The sequence below is a fragment of the Eutrigla gurnardus genome (genome assembly GCF_963514095.1).
Source record: "Eutrigla gurnardus genome assembly, chromosome: 5".
In the NCBI taxonomy this organism is placed as follows: domain Eukaryota; kingdom Metazoa; phylum Chordata; class Actinopteri; order Perciformes; family Triglidae; genus Eutrigla; species Eutrigla gurnardus.
Genome location: NC_139919.1, coordinates 20,799,766 through 20,822,624, shown reverse-complemented (window position 1 = coordinate 20,822,624; position 22,859 = coordinate 20,799,766). Strand labels below are relative to the sequence as shown.

The 22,859-nt window shown below is 42.0% G+C and overlaps 1 protein-coding gene across 1 annotated transcript in view; it reads left to right on the top strand.

Annotated features, from left to right (window-relative positions):
- ahnak (AHNAK nucleoprotein) overlaps positions 1-21,792 on the top strand; it is a 34,423-nt gene extending 12,631 nt beyond the window's left edge. Inside the window, exons 6-7 of the mRNA XM_084010562.1 lie at positions 24-20,367; positions 20,407-21,792. Of these exons, the coding sequence (XP_083866688.1) occupies positions 24-20,367; positions 20,407-20,816 (20,754 nt within the window). The 3' untranslated portion in view covers positions 20,817-21,792. The remainder of the gene's footprint in view (positions 1-23; positions 20,368-20,406) is intronic.
- The last annotated feature ends 1,067 nt before the right edge of the window (positions 21,793-22,859 follow it).

Genomic DNA, 22,859 nt, shown 5'->3' with positions numbered 1-22,859 from the left:
TTCCTGTCTTTCTCTTCCAACAGAGTGGTGAGGATGAGGACTATAAGAGAATATACACAAAGAAGATTAAACCAAGGCTGAAGTCTGAAGACCTTGCAGAGGGAGTAGATGTTCGCACAGAGCGGCACAGCAGCACAAGCAGTGATGGCAGCACAATTACTACCATCACCCGCCGCATCACTACCTACACAGTGGATATGCCGGGTGACATAAGTGAGCAACTTGAACTTTCAAGCCCAGAATTCACGGGGCTAAGGCATGAATCTGGTGATGGCTCCCCTCATATACGAATCTCACATGGCAGCCCTTCAGGTAAAGTTGGAGAAGAAGAGGGGGTTTTTGAGTCAAGTAATGTTTCTTACACTGGGCCACATGTTAGCTCTAGAGAGAGCAGTGGAGAGGTTCTGACCAGAACAACTACAAGAGAGGTAGAAGGTCTCAGATTGAAAGGGCTTAACTTTGGAGTAACAGGGACTAAAGGCCAGGGAAGCTTTGAGATGTCAAGTGGGAGTGGGGAGCAAGGTGATGGAAGCATTCAGATATCAGGAACAAGGCTGACGCTAAGAGACAACACAAACACTGGTAGTAAACATGTTACAACAGGAGGGCTGGGAGGTGCGCTGGTAACCCCAACTGATGAAAACGGAGGGTCAGTCAGTCTTTCTTTACCAGGAAAAAGCATGCAGAGTTCGACTTCATCCATGGAGGGGGTAACATTTGACACCAGTTTAGGTGAGAGGACAAAGGTGAAAGTAACTGAAACTACCATCAGCCACCCACAGGCAAAGGGATCAGGCAGCATTGATATTCCGAATGTCAGACTTGGTGGAGATTCCATAGGCCGCGGTACTGAATTTAGAGGTGGCAAGATAGGAGGATCAGCAATAACAATAGGCAATGTTAGCACAGGATATTCCTCAGGGCAAGGCAAGATTTCAACTGCAGGCGTAGATGCCAACCTCACAGGTTCAAAGGTTGATGTCAACCTGCCAAGTATAAAGGGTGGAATAAAAGCATCTGGAATAGACACTGAAGTTCCAGGTTATGAAAATGAAGGCACTGTGAGTGGCAAAAAAACAATCAAGATGCCTGTGTTTGAAATGAAAGGAAACAAGAAAGAGGGACCTAGTGTTGAAGTTAAAGTTTGCAGTGATGGGGGTGTATCAGTACCTGTGACACATGAAAAGGGGGGAAAAACAGAACTGAACATGGAAGGGACAGATTTTAAAATCAAAGGTCCTAATGCTAACACTGTAGGACCAGTTGTCAATGTAAGACTTCCAGAGACAGATTTCCAAGCACCTGAAATTAACTCCAGCTTTCAAACCAAAGTACCAATGAGTGATACCAAATACAAAATGGAAATGCCTAAGGTTAAAATGACATCTATATCTGGGCCTGACATAGATGTAAACCTGGGGGATTCCAAGATAGAGAGAAATATTGATGTAACACTGCAGAAGACTGAGGGAGAAATCAAGGCGCCCAAAATAAACATTAAAGGTCCAGGAATAAATATTGAGAGGAAAGAAGGAGATTTAAAAATGCCTCAGATAAGGATAACATCATTTGGGGCCAAGGGACCAAAAGATGATGTCACAGTTTCTGAAGTTGACGTGAAAGCACCACAAGTTGATGGGGATTCTGATTTAAAAATTGAAGGAGGGAAAATCAACATGCCATCAAACACGGGGCCAACAATGCCATTCAAAGTTAAGGTCGAAAGCCCAGATGTAGACGTAGAACCTTGCAAAGTGGATATTGACATTGAGGGACCTAAGGGTGGATTCAAACAATCAACATTTACAAAACCATCCATTGGCCTGAAAGGTATGAAACTTGATGGTGTTGAGACTGCATCTGTACCTAAAATTAAAAGAGACATAACATCCCCTGCTGTTGAAATCAAAGGTCCAGAGGTTGATATCAAAGGTCCTAAAGGTGGATTTGACATGCCTAAAATCAAAATGGAATCATTTGGCTTTAAAGGTCCAAAGGTGGAGGCTCCAGACGTTGATATAAACCTTCCCAAAGCTAACATTGATGTGAAAGCACCAGATGTTGGTATTCAAGTGTCAGGAGTTGACATTGAAAGGCCTGATGCTAAACTGAAAGGACCGAACATAAAGATACCAAAAATAAAAGGAAAAAAGATGGCAGATTTGGACATCAAACTAAAAGGTCCTGAAGTAAAGACAGATGTGGATGTTTCAGTTCCAAATATCAAAGGAGATGTGAATATTGAAGCACCAGATGTTGACATTGAGGGTGACAAAGGCAGATTTAAAATGCCGAGTGTTAAAATTCCATCATTTGGCTTGAAGTCTACAAAAGTAGAAGATATCAATGTTCCCAAAGCAAAGATTGAAATGAAAGAACCAAAACTTGACATTAAAGGACCAGAGATTGCTATTGAAGGGACAAAGGGGGAATTGGAAATGCCTGAAATCAAAATGCCATCGTTGAAAATTAAGGGTCCACAAATTGAGGGTTCAGATCTTGATATAAACATTCCCAAAGCCAATATTGATGTGAAGGCACCTACCTCTGACAATAAAAGACCAGAATTTAATGTTGAAGGTCCTGATGCAATATTCAAAGGACCCAACATCGAGCTGCCATCAATATCTGGACCCCAGTTGCCAGAAGTGGGTTTGAGTCTGAAAGGGCCCAACATTAAAGGAGATGTTAATGTGTCAGTTCCAAAGATTGAGGGTGACACAAAAACTCTTGAAGTCGAAGGACCAGATGTTGATATTGAAGGCCACAGAGGAGGATTTAAAATGCCTAAATTTAAAATGCCTAAATTTGGGCGGAAAACTCCAAATGTTGAGGGCCCAGACGTTGATGTCAGTCTTCCGAAAGCTGATCTCGATATTAAAGGCCCAGAGTTGGATATCAAAGGACCAAATCTTGACATTGAGAATCCAAGTGGTAAAATCGAAGGACCCAAACTCAGCATGCCAAGCATTGCAGGACCAAAACTTTCAATGCCAGATGTCGATTTCAACGTGATTGGCCCCGAACTCAAAGGTGATGTTGACGTGTCACCACCAAAGATTGAAGGAGACATATCAATACCTGAAGTTGACATCAAAGGTCCACAGGTTGATATCGAAGGTCCGAAAGGTGGATTTGAAATGCCTAAAATAAAAATGCCATCATTTGGCTTCAAAGGTTCAAAAGTGGAGGGTCCAGACGTTGATATAAATCTTCCCAAAGCTGACATTGCTGTTACAGCACCTGCCGTTGACATTAAAGGACCCGACCTTGATATTGAAAGACCTGATACAAAACTGAGAGGACCCAATATCAAATTACCATCAATATCAGCACCCAAGCTGCCAGAATGGGATTTGAGTCTGAAAGGGCCCAAAATCAAGGGAGATGTTGATGTGTCAGTTCCGAAGACTGAGGGTGACATACAAGCACCAGAAGTCGATATTGAAGGACGAGATGTTGACATTGAAGGCCACAAAGGAGGATTTAAAATGCCTAAATTCAAAGTGCCATCATTTGGTGTGAGAGGTCCTCATGTTGAAGGACCAGAAGTGGAGGTCAGCCTGCCGAAAGCCGATGTCGACATTAAAGGCGCTGACTTGGATCTTAAAGGCCCAGATGTTGACATGAAGAGTCCAAGTGGTAAATTCAAAGGACCGGACATCAGCATGCCAAGCATTTCAGGACCGAAACTTTCCATGCCAGATGTTGACTTCCAAATCAAAGGTCCCAAAATAAAAGGTGATGTGGATGTATCAGTTCCAAAGATAAAGGGAGACATCAAAACACCTAAAGTTGACATCAAAGGTCCAGAGGTTGATATCGAAGGTCCTAAAGGTGGATTTGAAATGCCTAAAATCAAAATGCCATCATTTGGCTTTAAAGGTTCAAAGTTGGAGGGTCCAGACGTCGATATAAACCTTCCGAGAGCTGACATTGCTGTTAAAGCACCTGATGTTGACATTGAAGGGCCCGACTTTGATATTGAAAGGCCTGATGTAAAACTGAGAGGACCCAATATCAAATTACCATCAATATCAGGACCCAAGCTGCCAGAATGGGATTTGAGTCTGAAAGGGCCCAAAATCAAGGGAGATGTTGATGTGTCAGTTCCGAAGATTGAGGGCGACATAAAAGCACCAAAAGTCGATATTGAAGGGCCAGATGTTGACATTGAAGGCCACAAAGGAGGATTTAAAGTGCCTAAATTCAAAATGCCATCATTTGGTGTGAAAGGTCCTCATGTTGAAGGGCCAGAAGTGGATGTCAGCCTGCCGAAAGCCGATATCGACATTAAAGGCCCTGATTTGGATATTGAAGGACCCGACGTTAACATCGAGAGACCAAGTGGCAAATTCAAAGGACCGAATTTCAGCATGCCAAGCATTTCAGGACCAAAACTTTCGATGCCTGATGTGGATTTCCATATGAAAGGTCCCAAAATAAAAGGTGATGTGGATGTATCAGTTCCAAAGATAAAGGGAGACATCAAAACACCTAAAGTTGACGTCAAAGGTCCAGAGGTTGATATCGAAGGTCCGAAAGGTGGATTTGAAATGCCTAAAATCAAAATGCCATCATTTGGCTTTAAAGGTTCAAAGGTGGAGGGTCCAGACGTTGATATTAACCTTCCCAAAGCTGACATTGATATTAAAGCACCTGACGTTGACATTGAAGGACCCGACTTTGATATTGAAAGGCCTGGTGTAAAACTGAGAGGACCCAATATCAAATTACCATCAATATCAGGACCCAAGCTGCCAGAATGGGATTTGAGTCTGAAAGGGCCCAAAATCAAGGGAGATGTTGATGTGTCAGTTCCGAAGATTGAGGGTGACATACAAGCACCAGAAGTTGATATTGAAGGACCAGATGTTGACATTGAAGGCCACAAAGGAGGATTTAAAATGCCTAAATTCAAAGTGCCATCATTTGGTGTGAGAGGTCCACATGTTGAAGGGCCAGAAGTGGATGTCAGCCTGCCGAAAGCCGATGTCGACATTAAAGGCCCCGACTTGGATGTTAAAGGCCCAGACATTGATATTAAGAGTCCAAGTGGCAAATTCAAAGGACCGAATTTCAGCATGCCAAGCATTTCAGGACCAAAACTTTCGATGCCTGATGTGGATTTCCATATGAAAGGTCCCAAAATAAAAGGTGATGTGGATGTATCAGTTCCAAAGATAAAGGGAGACATCAAAACACCTAAAGTTGACGTCAAAGGTCCAGAGGTTGATATCGAAGGTCCGAAAGGTGGATTTGAAATGCCTAAAATGAAAATGCCATCATTTGGCTTTAAAGGTTCAAAGGTGGAGGGTCCAGACGTTGATATTAACCTTCCCAAAGCTGACATTGATATTAAAGCACCTGACGTTGACATTGAAGGACCAGACTTTGATATTGAAAGGCCTGGTGTAAAACTGAGAGGACCCAATATCAAATTACCATCAATATCAGGACCCAAGCTGCCAGAATGGGATTTGAGTCTGAAAGGGCCCAAAATCAAGGGAGATGTTGATGTGTCAGTTCCGAAGATTGAGGGTGACATACAAGCACCAGAAGTTGATATTGAAGGACCAGATGTTGACATTGAAGGCCACAAAGGAGGATTTAAAATGCCTAAATTCAAAATGCCATCATTTGGTATGAGAGGTCCACATGTTGAAGGGCCAGAAGTGGATGTCAGCCTGCCTAAAGCCGATGTCGACATTAAAGGCCCCGACTTGGATGTTAAAGGCCCAGACATTGATATTAAGAGTCCAAGTGGCAAATTCAAAGGACCGAATTTCAGCATGCCAAGCATTTCAGGACCAAAACTTTCGATGCCTGATGTGGATTTCCATATGAAAGGTCCCAAAATAAAAGGTGATGTGGATGTATCAGTTCCAAAGATAAAGGGAGACATCAAAACACCTAAAGTTGACGTCAAAGGTCCAGAGGTTGATATCGAAGGTCCGAAAGGTGGATTTGAAATGCCTAAAATGAAAATGCCATCATTTGGCTTTAAAGGTTCAAAGGTGGAGGGTCCAGACGTTGATATTAACCTTCCCAAAGCTGACATTGATATTAAAGCACCTGACGTTGACATTGAAGGACCCGACTTTGATATTGAAAGGCCTGGTCTAAAACTGAGAGGACCCAATATCAAATTACCATCAATATCAGGACCCAAGCTGCCAGAATGGGATTTGAGTCTGAAAGGGCCCAAAATCAAGGGAGATGTTGATGTGTCAGTTCCGAAGATTGAGGGTGACATACAAGCACCAGAAGTTGATATTGAAGGACCAGATGTTGACATTGAAGGCCACAAAGGAGGATTTAAAATGCCTAAATTCAAAATGCCATCATTTGGTATGAGAGGTCCACATGTTGAAGGGCCAGAAGTGGATGTCAGCCTGCCTAAAGCCGATGTCGACATTAAAGGCCCCGACTTGGATGTTAAAGGCCCAGACATTGATATTAAGAGTCCAAGTGGCAAATTCAAAGGACCGAATTTCAGCATGCCAAGCATTTCAGGACCAAAACTTTCGATGCCTGATGTGGATTTCCATATGAAAGGTCCAAAAATAAAAGGTGATGTGGATGTATCAGTTCCAAAGATAAAGGGAGACATCAAAACACCTAAAGTTGACGTCAAAGGTCCAGAGGTTGATATCGAAGGTCCGAAAGGTGGATTTGAAATGCCTAAAATGAAAATGCCATCATTTGGCTTTAAAGGTTCAAAGGTGGAGGGTCCAGACGTTGATATTAACCTTCCCAAAGCTGACATTGATATTAAAGCACCTGACGTTGACATTGAAGGACCCGACTTTGATATTGAAAGGCCTGGTCTAAAACTGAGAGGACCCAATATCAAATTACCATCAATATCAGGACCCAAGCTGCCAGAATGGGATTTGAGTCTGAAAGGGCCCAAAATCAAGGGAGATGTTGATGTGTCAGTTCCGAAGATTGAGGGTGACATACAAGCACCAGAAGTTGATATTGAAGGACCAGATGTTGACATTGAAGGCCACAAAGGAGGATTTAAAATGCCTAAATTCAAAATGCCATCATTTGGTATGAGAGGTCCACATGTTGAAGGGCCAGAAGTGGATGTCAGCCTGCCTAAAGCCGATGTCGACATTAAAGGCCCCGACTTGGATGTTAAAGGCCCAGACATTGATATTAAGAGTCCAAGTGGCAAATTCAAAGGACCGAATTTCAGCATGCCAAGCATTTCAGGACCAAAACTTTCGATGCCTGATGTGGATTTCCATATGAAAGGTCCCAAAATAAAAGGTGATGTGGATGTATCAGTTCCAAAGATAAAGGGAGACATCAAAACACCTAAAGTTGACGTCAAAGGTCCAGAGGTTGATATCGAAGGTCCGAAAGGTGGATTTGAAATGCCTAAAATGAAAATGCCATCATTTGGCTTTAAAGGTTCAAAGGTGGAGGGTCCAGACGTTGATATTAACCTTCCCAAAGCTGACATTGATATTAAAGCACCTGACGTTGACATTGAAGGACCCGACTTTGATATTGAAAGGCCTGGTCTAAAACTGAGAGGACCCAATATCAAATTACCATCAATATCAGGACCCAAGCTGCCAGAATGGGATTTGAGTCTGAAAGGGCCCAAAATCAAGGGAGATGTTGATGTGTCAGTTCCGAAGATTGAGGGTGACATACAAGCACCAGAAGTTGATATTGAAGGACCAGATGTTGACATTGAAGGCCACAAAGGAGGATTTAAAATGCCTAAATTCAAAATGCCATCATTTGGTATGAGAGGTCCACATGTTGAAGGGCCAGAAGTGGATGTCAGCCTGCCTAAAGCCGATGTCGACATTAAAGGCCCCGACTTGGATGTTAAAGGCCCAGACATTGATATTAAGAGTCCAAGTGGCAAATTCAAAGGACCGAATTTCAGCATGCCAAGCATTTCAGGACCAAAACTTTCGATGCCTGATGTGGATTTCCATATGAAAGGTCCCAAAATAAAAGGTGATGTGGATGTATCAGTTCCAAAGATAAAGGGAGACATCAAAACACCTAAAGTTGACGTCAAAGGTCCAGAGGTTGATATCGAAGGTCCGAAAGGTGGATTTGAAATGCCTAAAATGAAAATGCCATCATTTGGCTTTAAAGGTTCAAAGGTGGAGGGTCCAGACGTTGATATTAACCTTCCCAAAGCTGACATTGATATTAAAGCACCTGACGTTGACATTGAAGGACCCGACTTTGATATTGAAAGGCCTGGTCTAAAACTGAGAGGACCCAATATCAAATTACCATCAATATCAGGACCCAAGCTGCCAGAATGGGATTTGAGTCTGAAAGGCCCCAAAATCAAGGGAGATGTTGATGTGTCAGTTCCGAAGATTGAGGGTGACATACAAGCACCAGAAGTTGATATTGAAGGACCAGATGTTGACATTGAAGGCCACAAAGGAGGATTTAAAATGCCTAAATTCAAAATGCCATCATTTGGTATGAGAGGTCCACATGTTGAAGGGCCAGAAGTGGATGTCAGTCTGCCGAAAGCCGATGTCGACATTAAAGGCCCCGACTTGGATGTTAAAGGCCCAGACATTGATATTAAGAGTCCAAGTGGCAAATTCAAAGGACCGAATTTCAGCATGCCAAGCATTTCAGGACCAAAACTTTCGATGCCTGATGTGGATTTCCATATGAAAGGTCCCAAAATAAAAGGTGATGTGGATGTATCAGTTCCAAAGATAAAGGGAGACATCAAAACACCTAAAGTTGACGTCAAAGGTCCAGAGGTTGATATCGAAGGTCCGAAAGGTGGATTTGAAATGCCTAAAATGAAAATGCCATCATTTGGCTTTAAAGGTTCAAAGGTGGAGGGTCCAGACATTGATATTAACCTTCCCAAAGCTGACATTGATATTAAAGCACCTGACGTTGACATTGAAGGACCCGACTTTGATATTGAAAGGCCTGGTGTAAAACTGAGAGGACCCAATATCAAATTACCATCAATATCAGGACCCAAGCTGCCAGAATGGGATTTGAGTCTGAAAGGGCCCAAAATCAAGGGAGATGTTGATGTGTCAGTTCCGAAGATTGAGGGTGACATACAAGCACCAGAAGTTGATATTGAAGGACCAGATGTTGACATTGAAGGCCACAAAGGAGGATTTAAAATGCCTAAATTCAAAATGCCATCATTTGGTATGAGAGGTCCACATGTTGAAGGGCCAGAAGTGGATGTCAGCCTGCCGAAAGCCGATGTCGACATTAAAGGCCCCGACTTGGATGTTAAAGGCCCAGAAATTGATATTAAGAGTCCAAGTGGCAAATTCAAAGGACCGAATTTCAGCATGCCAAGCATTTCAGGACCAAAACTTTCGATGCCTGATGTGGATTTCCATATGAAAGGTCCAAAAATAAAAGGTGATGTGGATGTATCAGTTCCAAAGATAAAGGGAGACATCAAAACACCTAAAGTTGACGTCAAAGGTCCAGAGGTTGATATCGAAGGTCCGAAAGGTGGATTTGAAATGCCTAAAATGAAAATGCCATCATTTGGCTTTAAAGGTTCAAAAGTGGAGTGTCCAGACGTCGATATTAACCTTCCCAAAGCTGACATTGATATTAAAGCACCTGACGTTGACATTGAAGGACCCGACTTTGATATTGAAAGGCCTGGTGTAAAACTGAGAGGACCCAATATCAAATTACCATCAATATCAGGACCCAAGCTGCCAGAATGGGATTTGAGTCTGAAAGGGCCCAAAATCAAGGGAGATGTTGATGTGTCAATTCCGAAGATTGAGGGTGACATACAATCGCCAGAAGTTGATATTGAAGGACCAGATGTTGACATTGAAGGCCACAAAGGAGGATTTAAAATGCCTAAATTCAAAATGCCATCATTTGGTGTGAGAGGTCCACATGTTGAAGGGCCAGAAGTGGATGTCAGCCTGCCGAAAGCCGATGTCGACATTAAAGGCCCCGACTTGGATGTTAAAGGCCCAGACATTGATATTAAGAGTCCAAGTGGCAAATTCAAAGGACCGAATTTCAGCATGCCAAGCATTTCAGGACCAAAACTTTCGATGCCTGATGTGGATTTCCATATGAAAGGTCCCAAAATAAAAGGTGATGTGGATGTATCAGTTCCAAAGATAAAGGGAGACATCAAAACACCTAAAGTTGACGTCAAAGGTCCAGAGGTTGATATCGAAGGTCCGAAAGGTGGATTTGAAATGCCTAAAATGAAAATGCCATCATTTGGCTTTAAAGGTTCAAAGGTGGAGGGTCCAGACGTTGATATTAACCTTCCCAAAGCTGACATTGATATTAAAGCACCTGACGTTGACATTGAAGGACCCGACTTTGATATTGAAAGGCCTGGTCTAAAACTGAGAGGACCCAATATCAAATTACCATCAATATCAGGACCCAAGCTGCCAGAATGGGATTTGAGTCTGAAAGGGCCCAAAATCAAGGGAGATGTTGATGTGTCAGTTCCGAAGATTGAGGGTGACATACAAGCACCAGAAGTTGATATTGAAGGACCAGATGTTGACATTGAAGGCCACAAAGGAGGATTTAAAATGCCTAAATTCAAAATGCCATCATTTGGTGTGAGAGGTCCACATGTTGAAGGGCCAGAAGTGGATGTCAGCCTGCCGAAAGCCGATGTCGACATTAAAGGCCCCGACTTGGATGTTAAAGGCCCAGACATTGATATTAAGAGTCCAAGTGGCAAATTCAAAGGACCGAATTTCAGCATGCCAAGCATTTCAGGACCAAAACTTTCGATGCCTGATGTGGATTTCCATATGAAAGGTCCCAAAATAAAAGGTGATGTGGATGTATCAGTTCCAAAGATAAAGGGAGACATCAAAACACCTAAAGTTGACGTCAAAGGTCCAGAGGTTGATATCGAAGGTCCGAAAGGTGGATTTGAAATGCCTAAAATCAAAATGCCATCATTTGGCTTTAAAGGTTCAAAGGTGGAGGGTCCAGACGTTGATATTAACCTTCCCAAAGCTGACATTGATATTAAAGCACCTGACGTTGACATTGAAGGACCCGACTTTGATATTGAAAGGCCTGGTGTAAAACTGAGAGGACCCAATATCAAATTACCATCAATATCAGGACCCAAGCTGCCAGAATGGGATTTGAGTCTGAAAGGGCCCAAAATCAAGGGAGATGTTGATGTGTCAGTTCCGAAGATTGAGGGTGACATACAAGCACCAGAAGTTGATATTGAAGGACCAGATGTTGACATTGAAGGCCACAAAGGAGGATTTAAAATGCCTAAATTCAAAATGCCATCATTTGGTGTGAGAGGTCCTCATGTTGAAGGGCCAGACGTTGATGCCAGCCTCCCAAAGGCTGATATTCATATTAAAGCCCCTGAGCTGGATATCAAAGGACCCAAGCTGGACATTGAGAGTCCAAGCGGTAAAATCAAAGGACCGAATTTCAGCATGCCAAGCATTTCAGGACCAAAAATGTCAATGCCAGATGTGGCTTTCAATCTGAAAGGTCCAAAAATGAAAGGTGATGTGGATGTGTCGGTGCCAAAGATAAAGGGAGACATAAAAACACCTGAAGTTGACATTAAAGGTCCGCAAGTTGATTTTGAAAGTCCAGAGGGAAAACTTCGTGGGCCAAAGTTGAAGTTACCAAAAATATCTGGACCAAAAATATCATTGCCAGATGTTGACATCAATCTGAAGGGGCCAAAGTTGAAAGGGGATGTTGAACTCCCTAAAGGTGAGGTTGAGCGACCAGATGTTAACATTGACATTCCAGACAGTGGCACAAAGAAAACCAAATTTAAAATGCCAAAATTTGGATTCAAGGGCCCAAAGGTAAATCTAAAGGGTCCCAAACTCAAAGGAGATGTTGATGTATCGCCTCCAAAGATTGAAGGAGACCTATCAATACCTGAAGTTGACATCAAAGGTCAACAGGTTAATATTGAAGGTCCGAAAGGTGGATTTGAAATGCCTAAAATGAAAATGCCATCATTTGGCTTTAAAAGTCCAAAGGTGGAAGGTCCAGACATTGATATAAACCTTCCCAAAGCTGACATTGATGTCAAAGCACCTGATGTTGACATTGAAGGGCCTGACTTTGATATTGAAAGATCTGATGTAAAACTGAGAGGACCCAATATCAAATTACCATCAATATCAGGACCCAAACTGCCAGGATGGGATTTGAGTCTGAAAGGGCCCAAAATCAAGGGAGATGTTGATGTGTCAGTTCCGAAGATTGAGGGTGACATACAAGCACCAGAAGTTGATATTGAAGGACCAGATGTTGACATTGAAGGCCACAAAGGAGGATTTAAAATGCCTAAATTCAAAATGCCATCATTTGGTGTGAGAGGTCCTCATGTTGAAGGGCCAGAAGTGGATGTCAGATTGCCGAAAGCCGATGTCGACATTAAAGGCCCCGACTTGGATCTTAAAGGCCCAGATGTTGATATTAAGAGTCCAAGTGGCAAATTCAAAGGACCTAATTTCAGCATGCCTAGTATTTCAGGACCAAAACTTTCGATGCCTGATCTGGATTTCCATATGAAAGGTCCCAAAATAAAAGGTGATGTGGATGTATCAGTTCCAAAGATAAAGGGAGACATCAAAACACCTAAAGTTGACGTCAAAGGTCCAGAAGTTGATATCGAAGGTCCTAAAGGTGGATTTGAAATGCCTAAAATCAAAATGCCATCATTTGGCTTAAAAGGTCCAAAGTTGGAAGGTCCAGATGTCGATATAAACCTTCCCAAGGCTAACATTGATGTCAAAGCACCTGATGTTGACATTAAAGGGCCGGACTATGATATTGAGGGTCCTGATGCAAAATTAAAGGGACCAAACATCAAATTTCCATCAATATCAGGACCCAAGATGCCAGAATGGGATTTGAGTCTGAAAGGGCCCAAAATCAAGGGAGATGTTGATGTGTCAGTTCCGAAGATTGAAGGAGACCTTTCAATACCTCACGTTGACATCAAAGGTCCAGAGGTTGATATCGAAGGTCATAGAGGTGGATTTGACATGCCTAAAATCAAAATGCCATCATTTGGCTTTAAAGGTCCAAAGTTGGAGGGTCCAGATGTTGATATAAACCTTCCCAAACCCAATATCAATGTGAAGGCACCTGAAGTCGACTTTGAAGGGCCAGACATTAATGTTGAAGCTCCTGATGCAAAATTCAAAGGGCCCAATATAAAACTGCCATCAATAACTGGACCCAAACTGCCACACTGGGATTTGAGTCTGAAAGGGCCAAATATAAAGGGAGATGTTGACGCGTCAATTCCAAAAATTGAATGTGATATAAAAGCTCCCAAGGTGGATATTGAAGGACCAGATGTTGACATTGAAGGCCACAAAGGAGGATTTAAAATGCCTAAATTCAAAATGCCATCATTTGGTATGAGAGGTCCACATGTTGAAGGGCCAGAAGTGGATGTCAGCCTGCCGAAAGCCGATGTCGACATTAAAGGCCCCGACTTGGATGTTAAAGGCCCAGACATTGATATTAAGAGTCCAAGTGGCAAATTCAAAGGACCGAATTTCAGCATGCCAAGCATTTCAGGACCAAAACTTTCGATGCCTGATGTGGATTTCCATATGAAAGGTCCAAAAATAAAAGGTGATGTGGATGTATCAGTTCCAAAGATAAAGGGAGACATCAAAACACCTAAAGTTGACGTCAAAGGTCCAGAGGTTGATATCGAAGGTCCGAAAGGTGGATTTGAAATGCCTAAAATGAAAATGCCATCATTTGGCTTTAAAGGTTCAAAGGTGGAGTGTCCAGACGTCGATATTAACCTTCCCAAAGCTGACATTGATATTAAAGCACCTGACGTTGACATTGAAGGACCCGACTTTGATATTGAAAGGCCTGGTGTAAAACTGAGAGGACCCAATATCAAATTACCATCAATATCAGGACCCAAGCTGCCAGAATGGGATTTGAGTCTGAAAGGGCCCAAAATCAAGGGAGATGTTGATGTGTCAGTTCCGAAGATTGAGGGTGACATACAAGCACCAGAAGTTGATATTGAAGGACCAAATGTTGACATTGAAGGCCACAAAGGAGGATTTAAAATGCCTAAATTCAAAATGCCATCATTTGGTATGAGAGGTCCACATGTTGAAGGGCCAGAAGTGGATGTCAGCCTGCCGAAAGCCGATGTCGACATTCAAGGCCCCGACTTGGATGTTAAAGGCCCAGACATTGATATTAAGAGTCCAAGTGGCAAATTCAAAGGACCGAATTTCAGCATGCCAAGCATTTCAGGACCAAAACTTTCGATGCCTGATGTGGATTTCCATATGAAAGGTCCCAAAATAAAAGGTGATGTGGATGTATCAGTTCCAAAGATAAAGGGAGACATCAAAACACCTAAAGTTGACGTCAAAGGTCCAGAGGTTGATATCGAAGGTCCGAAAGGTGGATTTGAAATGCCTAAAATCAAAATGCCATCATTTGGCTTCAAAGGTTCAAAGTTGGAGGGTCCAGACGTTGATATAAACCTTCCCAAAGCTGACATTGATATTAAAGCACCTGACGTTGACATTGAAGGGCCCGACTTTGATATTGAAAGACCTGATGTAAAACTGAGAGGACCCAATATCAAATTACCATCAATATCAGGACCCAAGCTGCCAGAATGGGATTTGAGTCTGAAAGGGCCCAAAATCAAGGGAGATGTTGATGTGTCAGTTCCGAAGATTGAGGGTGACATACAAGCACCAGAAGTTGATATTGAAGGACCAGATGTTGACATTGAAGGCCACAAAGGAGGATTTAAAATGCCTAAATTCAAAATGCCATCATTTGGTGTAAGAGGTCCTCATGTTGAAGGGCCAGAAGTGGATGTCAGCCTGCCGAAAGCCGATGTTGACATTAGAGGCCCTGACTTGGATCTTAAAGGCCCAGATGTTGATATTAAGAGTCCAAGTGGCAAATTCAAAGGACCGAATTTCAGCATGCCTAGTATTTCAGGACCAAAACTTTCGATGCCTGATCTGGATTTCCATATGAAAGGTCCCAAAATAAAAGGTGATGTGGATGTATCAGTTCCAAAGATAAAGGGAGACATCAAAACACCTAAAGTTGACGTCAAAGGTCCAGAAGTTGATATCGAAGGTCCTAAAGGTGGATTTGAAATGCCTAAAATCAAAATGCCATCATTTGGCTTAAAAGGTCCAAAGTTGGAAGGTCCAGATGTCGATATAAACCTTCCCAAGGCTAACATTGATGTCAAAGCACCTGATGTTGACATTAAAGGGCCGGACTATGATATTGAGGGTCCTGATGCAAAATTAAAGGGACCAAACATCAAATTTCCATCAATATCAGGACCCAAGATGCCAGAATGGGATTTGAGTCTGAAAGGGCCCAAAATCAAGGGAGATGTTGATGTGTCAGTTCCGAAGATTGAAGGAGACCTTTCAATACCTCACGTTGACATCAAAGGTCCAGAGGTTGATATCGAAGGTCATAGAGGTGGATTTGACATGCCTAAAATCAAAATGCCATCATTTGGCTTTAAAGGTCCAAAGTTGGAGGGTCCAGATGTTGATATAAACCTTCCCAAACCCAATATCAATGTGAAGGCACCTGAAGTCGACTTTGAAGGGCCAGACATTAATGTTGAAGCTCCTGATGCAAAATTCAAAGGGCCCAATATAAAACTGCCATCAATAACTGGACCCAAACTGCCACACTGGGATTTGAGTCTGAAAGGGCCAAATATAAAGGGAGATGTTGACGCGTCAATTCCAAAAATTGAATGTGATATAAAAGCTCCCAAGGTGGATATTGAAGGACCAGATGTTGACATTGAAGGCCACAAAGGAGGATTTAAAATGCCTAAATTCAAAATGCCATCATTTGGTATGAGAGGTCCACATGTTGAAGGGCCAGAAATGGATGTCAGCCTGCCGAAAGCCGATGTCGACATTAAAGGCCCCGACTTGGATGTTAAAGGCCCAGACATTGATATTAAGAGTCCAAGTGGCAAATTCAAAGGACCGAATTTCAGCATGCCAAGCATTTCAGGACCAAAACTTTCGATGCCTGATGTGGATTTCCATATGAAAGGTCCCAAAATAAAAGGTGATGTGGATGTATCAGTTCCAAAGATAAAGGGAGACATCAAAACACCTAAAGTTGACGTCAAAGGTCCAGAGGTTGACATCGAAGGTCCGAAAGGTGGATTTGAAATGCCTAAAATGAAAATGCCATCATTTGGCTTTAAAGGTTCAAAGGTGGAGTGTCCAGACGTCGATATTAACCTTCCCAAAGCTGACATTGATATTAAAGCACCTGACGTTGACATTGAAGGACCCGACTTTGATATTGAAAGGCCTGGTGTAAAACTGAGAGGACCCAATATCAAATTACCATCAATATCAGGACCCAAGCTGCCAGAATGGGATTTGAGTCTGAAAGGGCCCAAAATCAAGGGAGATGTTGATGTGTCAGTTCCGAAGATTGAGGGTGACATACAAGCACCAGAAGTTGATATTGAAGGACCAAATGTTGACATTGAAGGCCACAAAGGAGGATTTAAAATGCCTAAATTCAAAATGCCATCATTTGGTATGAGAGGTCCACATGTTGAAGGGCCAGAAGTGGATGTCAGCCTGCCGAAAGCCGATGTCGACATTAAAGGCCCTGACTTGGATGTTAAAGGCCCAGACATTGATATTAAGAGTCCAAGTGGCAAATTCAAAGGACCGAATTTCAGCATGCCAAGCATTTCAGGACCAAAACTTTCGATGCCTGATGTGGATTTCCATATGAAAGGTCCCAAAATAAAAGGTGATGTGGATGTATCAGTTCCAAAGATAAAGGGAGACATCAAAACACCTAAAGTTGACGTCAAAGGTCCAGAGGTTGATATCGAAGGTCCGAAAGGTGGATTTGAAACGCCTAAAATGAAAATGCCATCATTTGGCTTTAAAGGTTCAAAGGTGGAGTGTCCAGACGTCGATATTAACCTTCCCAAAGCTGACATTGATATTAAAGCACCTGACGTTGACATTGAAGGACCCGACTTTGATATTGAAAGGCCTGGTGTAAAACTGAGAGGACCCAATATCAAATTACCATCAATATCAGGACCCAAGCTGCCAGAATGGGATTTGAGTCTGAAAGGGCCCAAAATCAAGGGAGATGTTGATGTGTCAGTTCCGAAGATTGAGGGTGACATACAAGCACCAGAAGTTGATATTGAGGGACCAAATGTTGACATTGAAGGCCACAAAGGAGGATTTAAAATGCCTAAATTCAAAATGCCATCATTTGGTATGAGAGGTCCACATGTTGAAGGGCCAGAAGTGGATGTCAGCCTGCCAAAAGCCGATGTCGACATTAAAGGCCCCGACTTGGATGTTAAAGGCCCAGACATTGATATTAAGAGTCCAAGTGGCAAATTCAAAGGACCGAATTTCAGCATGCCAAGCATTTCAGGACCAAAACTTTCGATGCCTGATGTGGATTTCCATATGAAAGGTCCCAAAATAAAAGGTGATGTGGATGTATCAGTTCCAAAGATAGAGGGAGACATCAAAACACCTGAAGTTGACATCAAAGGTCCAGAGGTTGATATCGAAGGTCCTAAAGGTGGATTTCAAATGCCTAAAATCAAAATGCCATCATTTGGTTTTAAAGGTCCAAAGTTGGAGGGTCCAGATGTCGATATAAACCTTCCCAAGGGTAACATTGATGTCAAAAGACCTGATGTTGACATTAAAGGGCCTGACTTTGATATTGAGAGTCCTGATGCAAAATTGAAGGGACCAAACATCAAGTTTCCATCAATATCAGGACCCAAGATGCCAGAATGGGATTTGAGTCTGAAAGGGCCAAAAATAAAGGGAGATGTTGATGTGTCAGTTCCAAAGATTGAAGGAGACCTGTCAATACCTCAAGTTGACATCAAAGGTCCAGCGGTTGATATTGAAGGTCATAAAGGTGGATTTGACATGCCCAAAATCAAAATGCCAACATTTGGTGTCAAAGGTCCAAAGTTGGAGGGTCCAGATGTTGATATAAACCTTCCCAAACCTCATATCAATGTTAAGGCACCTGAAGTCGACTTTGAAGGGCCAGACATTAATGTTGAAGCTCCTGATGCAAAATTCAAAGGACCCAATATTAAACTGCCATCAATAACTGGACCCAAGCTGCCACACTGGGATTTAAGTCTGAAAGGGCCCAACATAAAGGGAGATGTTGATGCGTCAGTTCCAAAAATCGAAGGTGACATAAAAGCTCCCAAGATGGATATTGAAGGATCAGATGTTGATATCGGAGGACACAAAGGAGGGTTTAAAATGCCTAAATTCAAACTGCCATCATTTGGTGTGAGAGGTCCTCATGTTGAAGGGCCAGAAGTGGATGTCAGTCTGCCGAAAGCCGATATCGACATTGAAGGCCCTGCTTTGGATTTTAAAGGCCCAGATGTTGACATAAAGAGTCCAAGTGGTAAATTCAAAGGACCGAATTTCAACATGCCAAGCATTTCAGGACCAAAACTTTCGATGCCTGATGTGGATTTCCATATGAAAGGTCCCAAAATAAAAGGTGATGTGGATGTATCAGTTCCAAAGATAAAGGGAGAAATCAAAACACCTGAAGTTGACGTCAAAGGTCCAGAGGTGGATATCGAAGGTCCTAAAGGTGGATTTGAAATGCCTAAAATCAAAATGCCATCATTTGGCTTCAAAGGTACAAAGTTGGAGGGTCCAGATGTTGATTTAAACCTTCCCAAGGCTAACATCGATGTCAAAGCACCTGATATTGACATTAAAGGACCCGACTTTGATATTCAGGGTCCTGATGCAAAACTGAAAGGACCCAACATCAAATTACCATCAATATCAGGACCCAAGCTGCCAGAATGGGATTTGAGTCTGAAAGGGCCCAAAATAAAGAGAGATGTGTCATCATTTGGGATGTCAACTCCAAATATTGAAGGGCCAGATTTCAATCTGAGAGGTCCCATACTCAAAGGTAATGTGGATGTATCCGTGCCAAATTTAGAAGGAGACATTAAAACATCTGCTGTTAATATTGAGGGTCCAGACGTGGATTTTGAGGGACCTAAGGGTGGATTTGAAATGCCTAAAATGACAATGCCATCATTTAAAATCAAAGGTCCAAAAGTGCAGAGCTCCGATATGGATATAAACCTCCCCAAAGGAAACATTGATCTGAAGGCACCTGATGTAGATATCAAAGTAACAGGGTCTAAAGTCAAAGGAAAGATGGATGCATCAGTGTCCAAAGTGGAAGCAGGTGGCAAAGGTCCAAATGCTCAAATTGCAGTACCCACCATCAGTATGGAAGGTGTATTCAATGATCCTGTTATGACAGGTGTTACATTTCCCAAGTTCAAAGGTCCTAAGTTTGGAATTAAATCCCCAGAAGTAGAGGGGAATATACCCAAGCTCAATGTGGCATCAAAGGATTCCAAAACAGAAGTTAGTCTCCCACATACTGAAGTAAGTCTTGATGCCCCTGATATGAACATCAATGTTAAGGGGAAAAAGGGGAAATTCAAACTTCCTAAAGTGAAAGGAAAGCCAAAGAAACCTGATCTTGACATAGAAACACCAACAGTTGACCTGGATGTAGACACACCCAATATTCATGTCAAAGGAACAAAGGTAAAGAAGCCTATTTTTAGTAAGCTTCATTTTCCTGATGTGGAATTGGATATCAAATCACCAAAATTGAAGGGCGATGGATCTATAACTGAGGGATTTAAATCATCTGACATAGATTTTCCATCTGCCAGCTTGAACACTGCTCTGGAAGGGTCTGGTATTGACAGTCCAAATGTTCATTTGGGAGGGACAGATGTGAAATTAAAGACTCCTAATATAAAAATGCCAAATGTGAATGTGTCTGTTCCTGATATTGATGCAAATATAAACAGACAAGGAGGGGCGGCAATGTCTGCAGGTTTGAAAGGCCCAAAATTAGATGTGAAAAGTGGTGCAGCGATTGATGCAAGCGCTTCAGGCAGCAGTGCAAGTGGTGGCCTTCATTTCCCAGAAGGTACTGTAACATTTCCAAAAATGAAGGTACCAAAATTTGGTATTGCTCTGCCTCAGTTGGAAGGCCAGGGAAGTGGAGGGACTATTGAATCAGCTAGTGGAGGTATAAACATAGAGTCTCCATCTGTTAGTTGCCAAGTCAGTTCACCGAATATTGAGGTTCCCAGTCCAGAAGTGAGACACAAAGATGGCAAAGTAAAGGTAAAGATGCCGAAAATGTTTGGCAAATCAAAAGTAAAGGGTAGTAGTGCAAGTGACCTTCGGGGACCAGAGGTAGAATTGAGTACAAGTGGAAAAGGCAGTAAGGTACATACTGGGGGACTGATGGGTGCAAAATTAGAATTAGAGGGTGATCCTGGGATCAGTGTGTCAAGTAAAGGCAAGTCAGCCTCCCTTGACCTATTTAAGAAATCAAGGCACCGGTCTTCTTCTCTGAGTGATGAAGGAGGGCTTGCAGTTAGTTCTCCTTCATCTCACTTAGAAGCTGAGGGTGGGGACATTTCATTAGACCTAGGAGGCAGCAAGGTCAAAGGAAAGAAAGGAAAGTTGAAGTTTGGCACCTTCGGAGGTTTTGGTTCAAAGTCAAAGGGCTCGTATGAAGTGTCATATGGCGAGGAGGGTGAAGCAGGTGCAGGTGTTTCTCTACCCTCTAAAAAATCGAGATTGTCTTCATCTTCCAGCAGTGATAGTGGTTCAAGAGTTGGTTTCAGGTTCCCAAGACTTGAACTGTCTGTTTCACCCAAAAAATGATTAATTATGAGGTAAATTAAACTTTCTCATGTACACCCATATATATTCTCAGAATATGGCAAATTCTCCAATCTGTAGAGACAAACCTAAGGGCACTTACACAGTCATCTCAATATTGTTAATTATGAGTAATTCATTTTTTCAGTAATTACACAGGAGTGCATGAGATTGTTGAAAATCCCTCATAACTGTAAATAAGATTAATTTGTATTGTAATAATAAATATTTTTTGTAAATATTCCAGATTTATTGAGCATATGTCATCACACCAAATTTACACAAATAGTTTATTACAGAATTATCAATTTGCCCTATTTCATACGATTAAATGAATGTCATAAATGAACGGGTGTGGTATATTTGTATCCAGGGGTCTATAGCACAAAACACATAGTTACAATTGTTATTTTGAAGGAAAATGTTGTTGATACACCCAGACAAATACAAACAGTTGCCAGATAATTTATGTATGAAATTATTGTATTTTCAAGCTTTGTTATTATATAATCATTGTAGAAGCATGTTTAGGCAACATAACATGGAGCTGGCCCTTTGTAACACATTCTAAAGAGTAATGGTGTTGTATGTACCATAATTGCAAAGACAATCGCTGTTTGGAAACTACCAACTCTCTGAAGTGCTGTTCATTTTTTAAGAAAGTCTATTTACCCTTACCAAAAATTACCAAATCTTTATATTGTTTTATTTGTTTTAAACATGTCCCAACCCTGTGTCATTTTCAATCTTACCTGTTTTCTGACCCTCTGTATTTTATTTTCTGTCACTCTCTCTTTGTACACACACGTTATGATAATGTAAAAAAAGCAAATATATTGTCACTTCCTTTTTAATTACAAATCTGTGTTGATAGAGAGTTTCATAGTTTTGATCAGATATGATGGAGCATGATTCTTTGGGTCTATTCTTTTTTGTGCATTCTGTCAAATAAACAAAATAAAATGATTTATAAAATGTATGAGGTTTCTTGAAATCAGTTTTTACCAGTGCCATTAATGACATGGTAGGATACGAGCAATATTTGATTGCCTGTAAATCCATCATCCACTGTCAGTGTAACGCTTGCACCTGGGTGATGTTGGGACTTTGAAAATGTATTAACTCTGAAAATCATGAGCGTATTCTAGTGCTGCTCAATGTGTTAAGTGTCCTGAGATGACTTCTGTTGTGATATGACACTATAAAAAAAATTGAATTGAATTGATGCAGAGACATAACATATACACTGGATAGAGCTATGCATTTGATTTAGTGAACACCCATCATTAGTGTATAGTAATAACATATTTTGTTTAAGCAATAATACCAATACAACAAATCATTTAACCTTTTAATGCCTCAAAAATGTATTTTGATTAAACCATCTGGGACGTCTAGAGGGGAAATTCTTTTTGGTTTAATAATTGAACAATTCATGGTCACAAATCCAAAAGAGAGAAAGACCAGTTTGACACTCAAACGAGAAAACCAAGATAAACCATGCAACATATATATATTTAGCAGGTCCTTCACTGTCACTGCTGCAATATTTTCCCTCTACCCCACTGACAACTCACGGTCTGATCTAAGCGGACAAGATTGAACTCCAGTAGCTTCAAAGCTTGTCTATGCGACAAGAGCAGCGCGACTGGTTACGCTAAGTACGCAAGTTACGCGACTAGTTACAACTAAACAGAGCAACGCTAATTAAACAAAGCAAGGCTAATAAAACAGAGGCTAACTACACAGAGCAAGGCTAATAAAACAGAGGCTAAATACATAGAGCTAGGCTAGTAAAAAGAGAGGCTAGGCATTAGAGGCAAGAGTTTGGAGGCAAGAGTTTGGAGGCAAGGCAGAGCACACAGCAGCCCAACGCCAGACAAGCTGCGTCGAGCCCACATCAGCGCTAATAGCTGGTAGCAGCTACGGCGGCAGCAGCGGCAGCTAACCGGACAGGGGGGGACACACACGCACACACACCATCTCGGCCCACCGCGCCAACCTGCGGAACACTGCACAGACGCCGGGATACGATGGCTCAGCGGA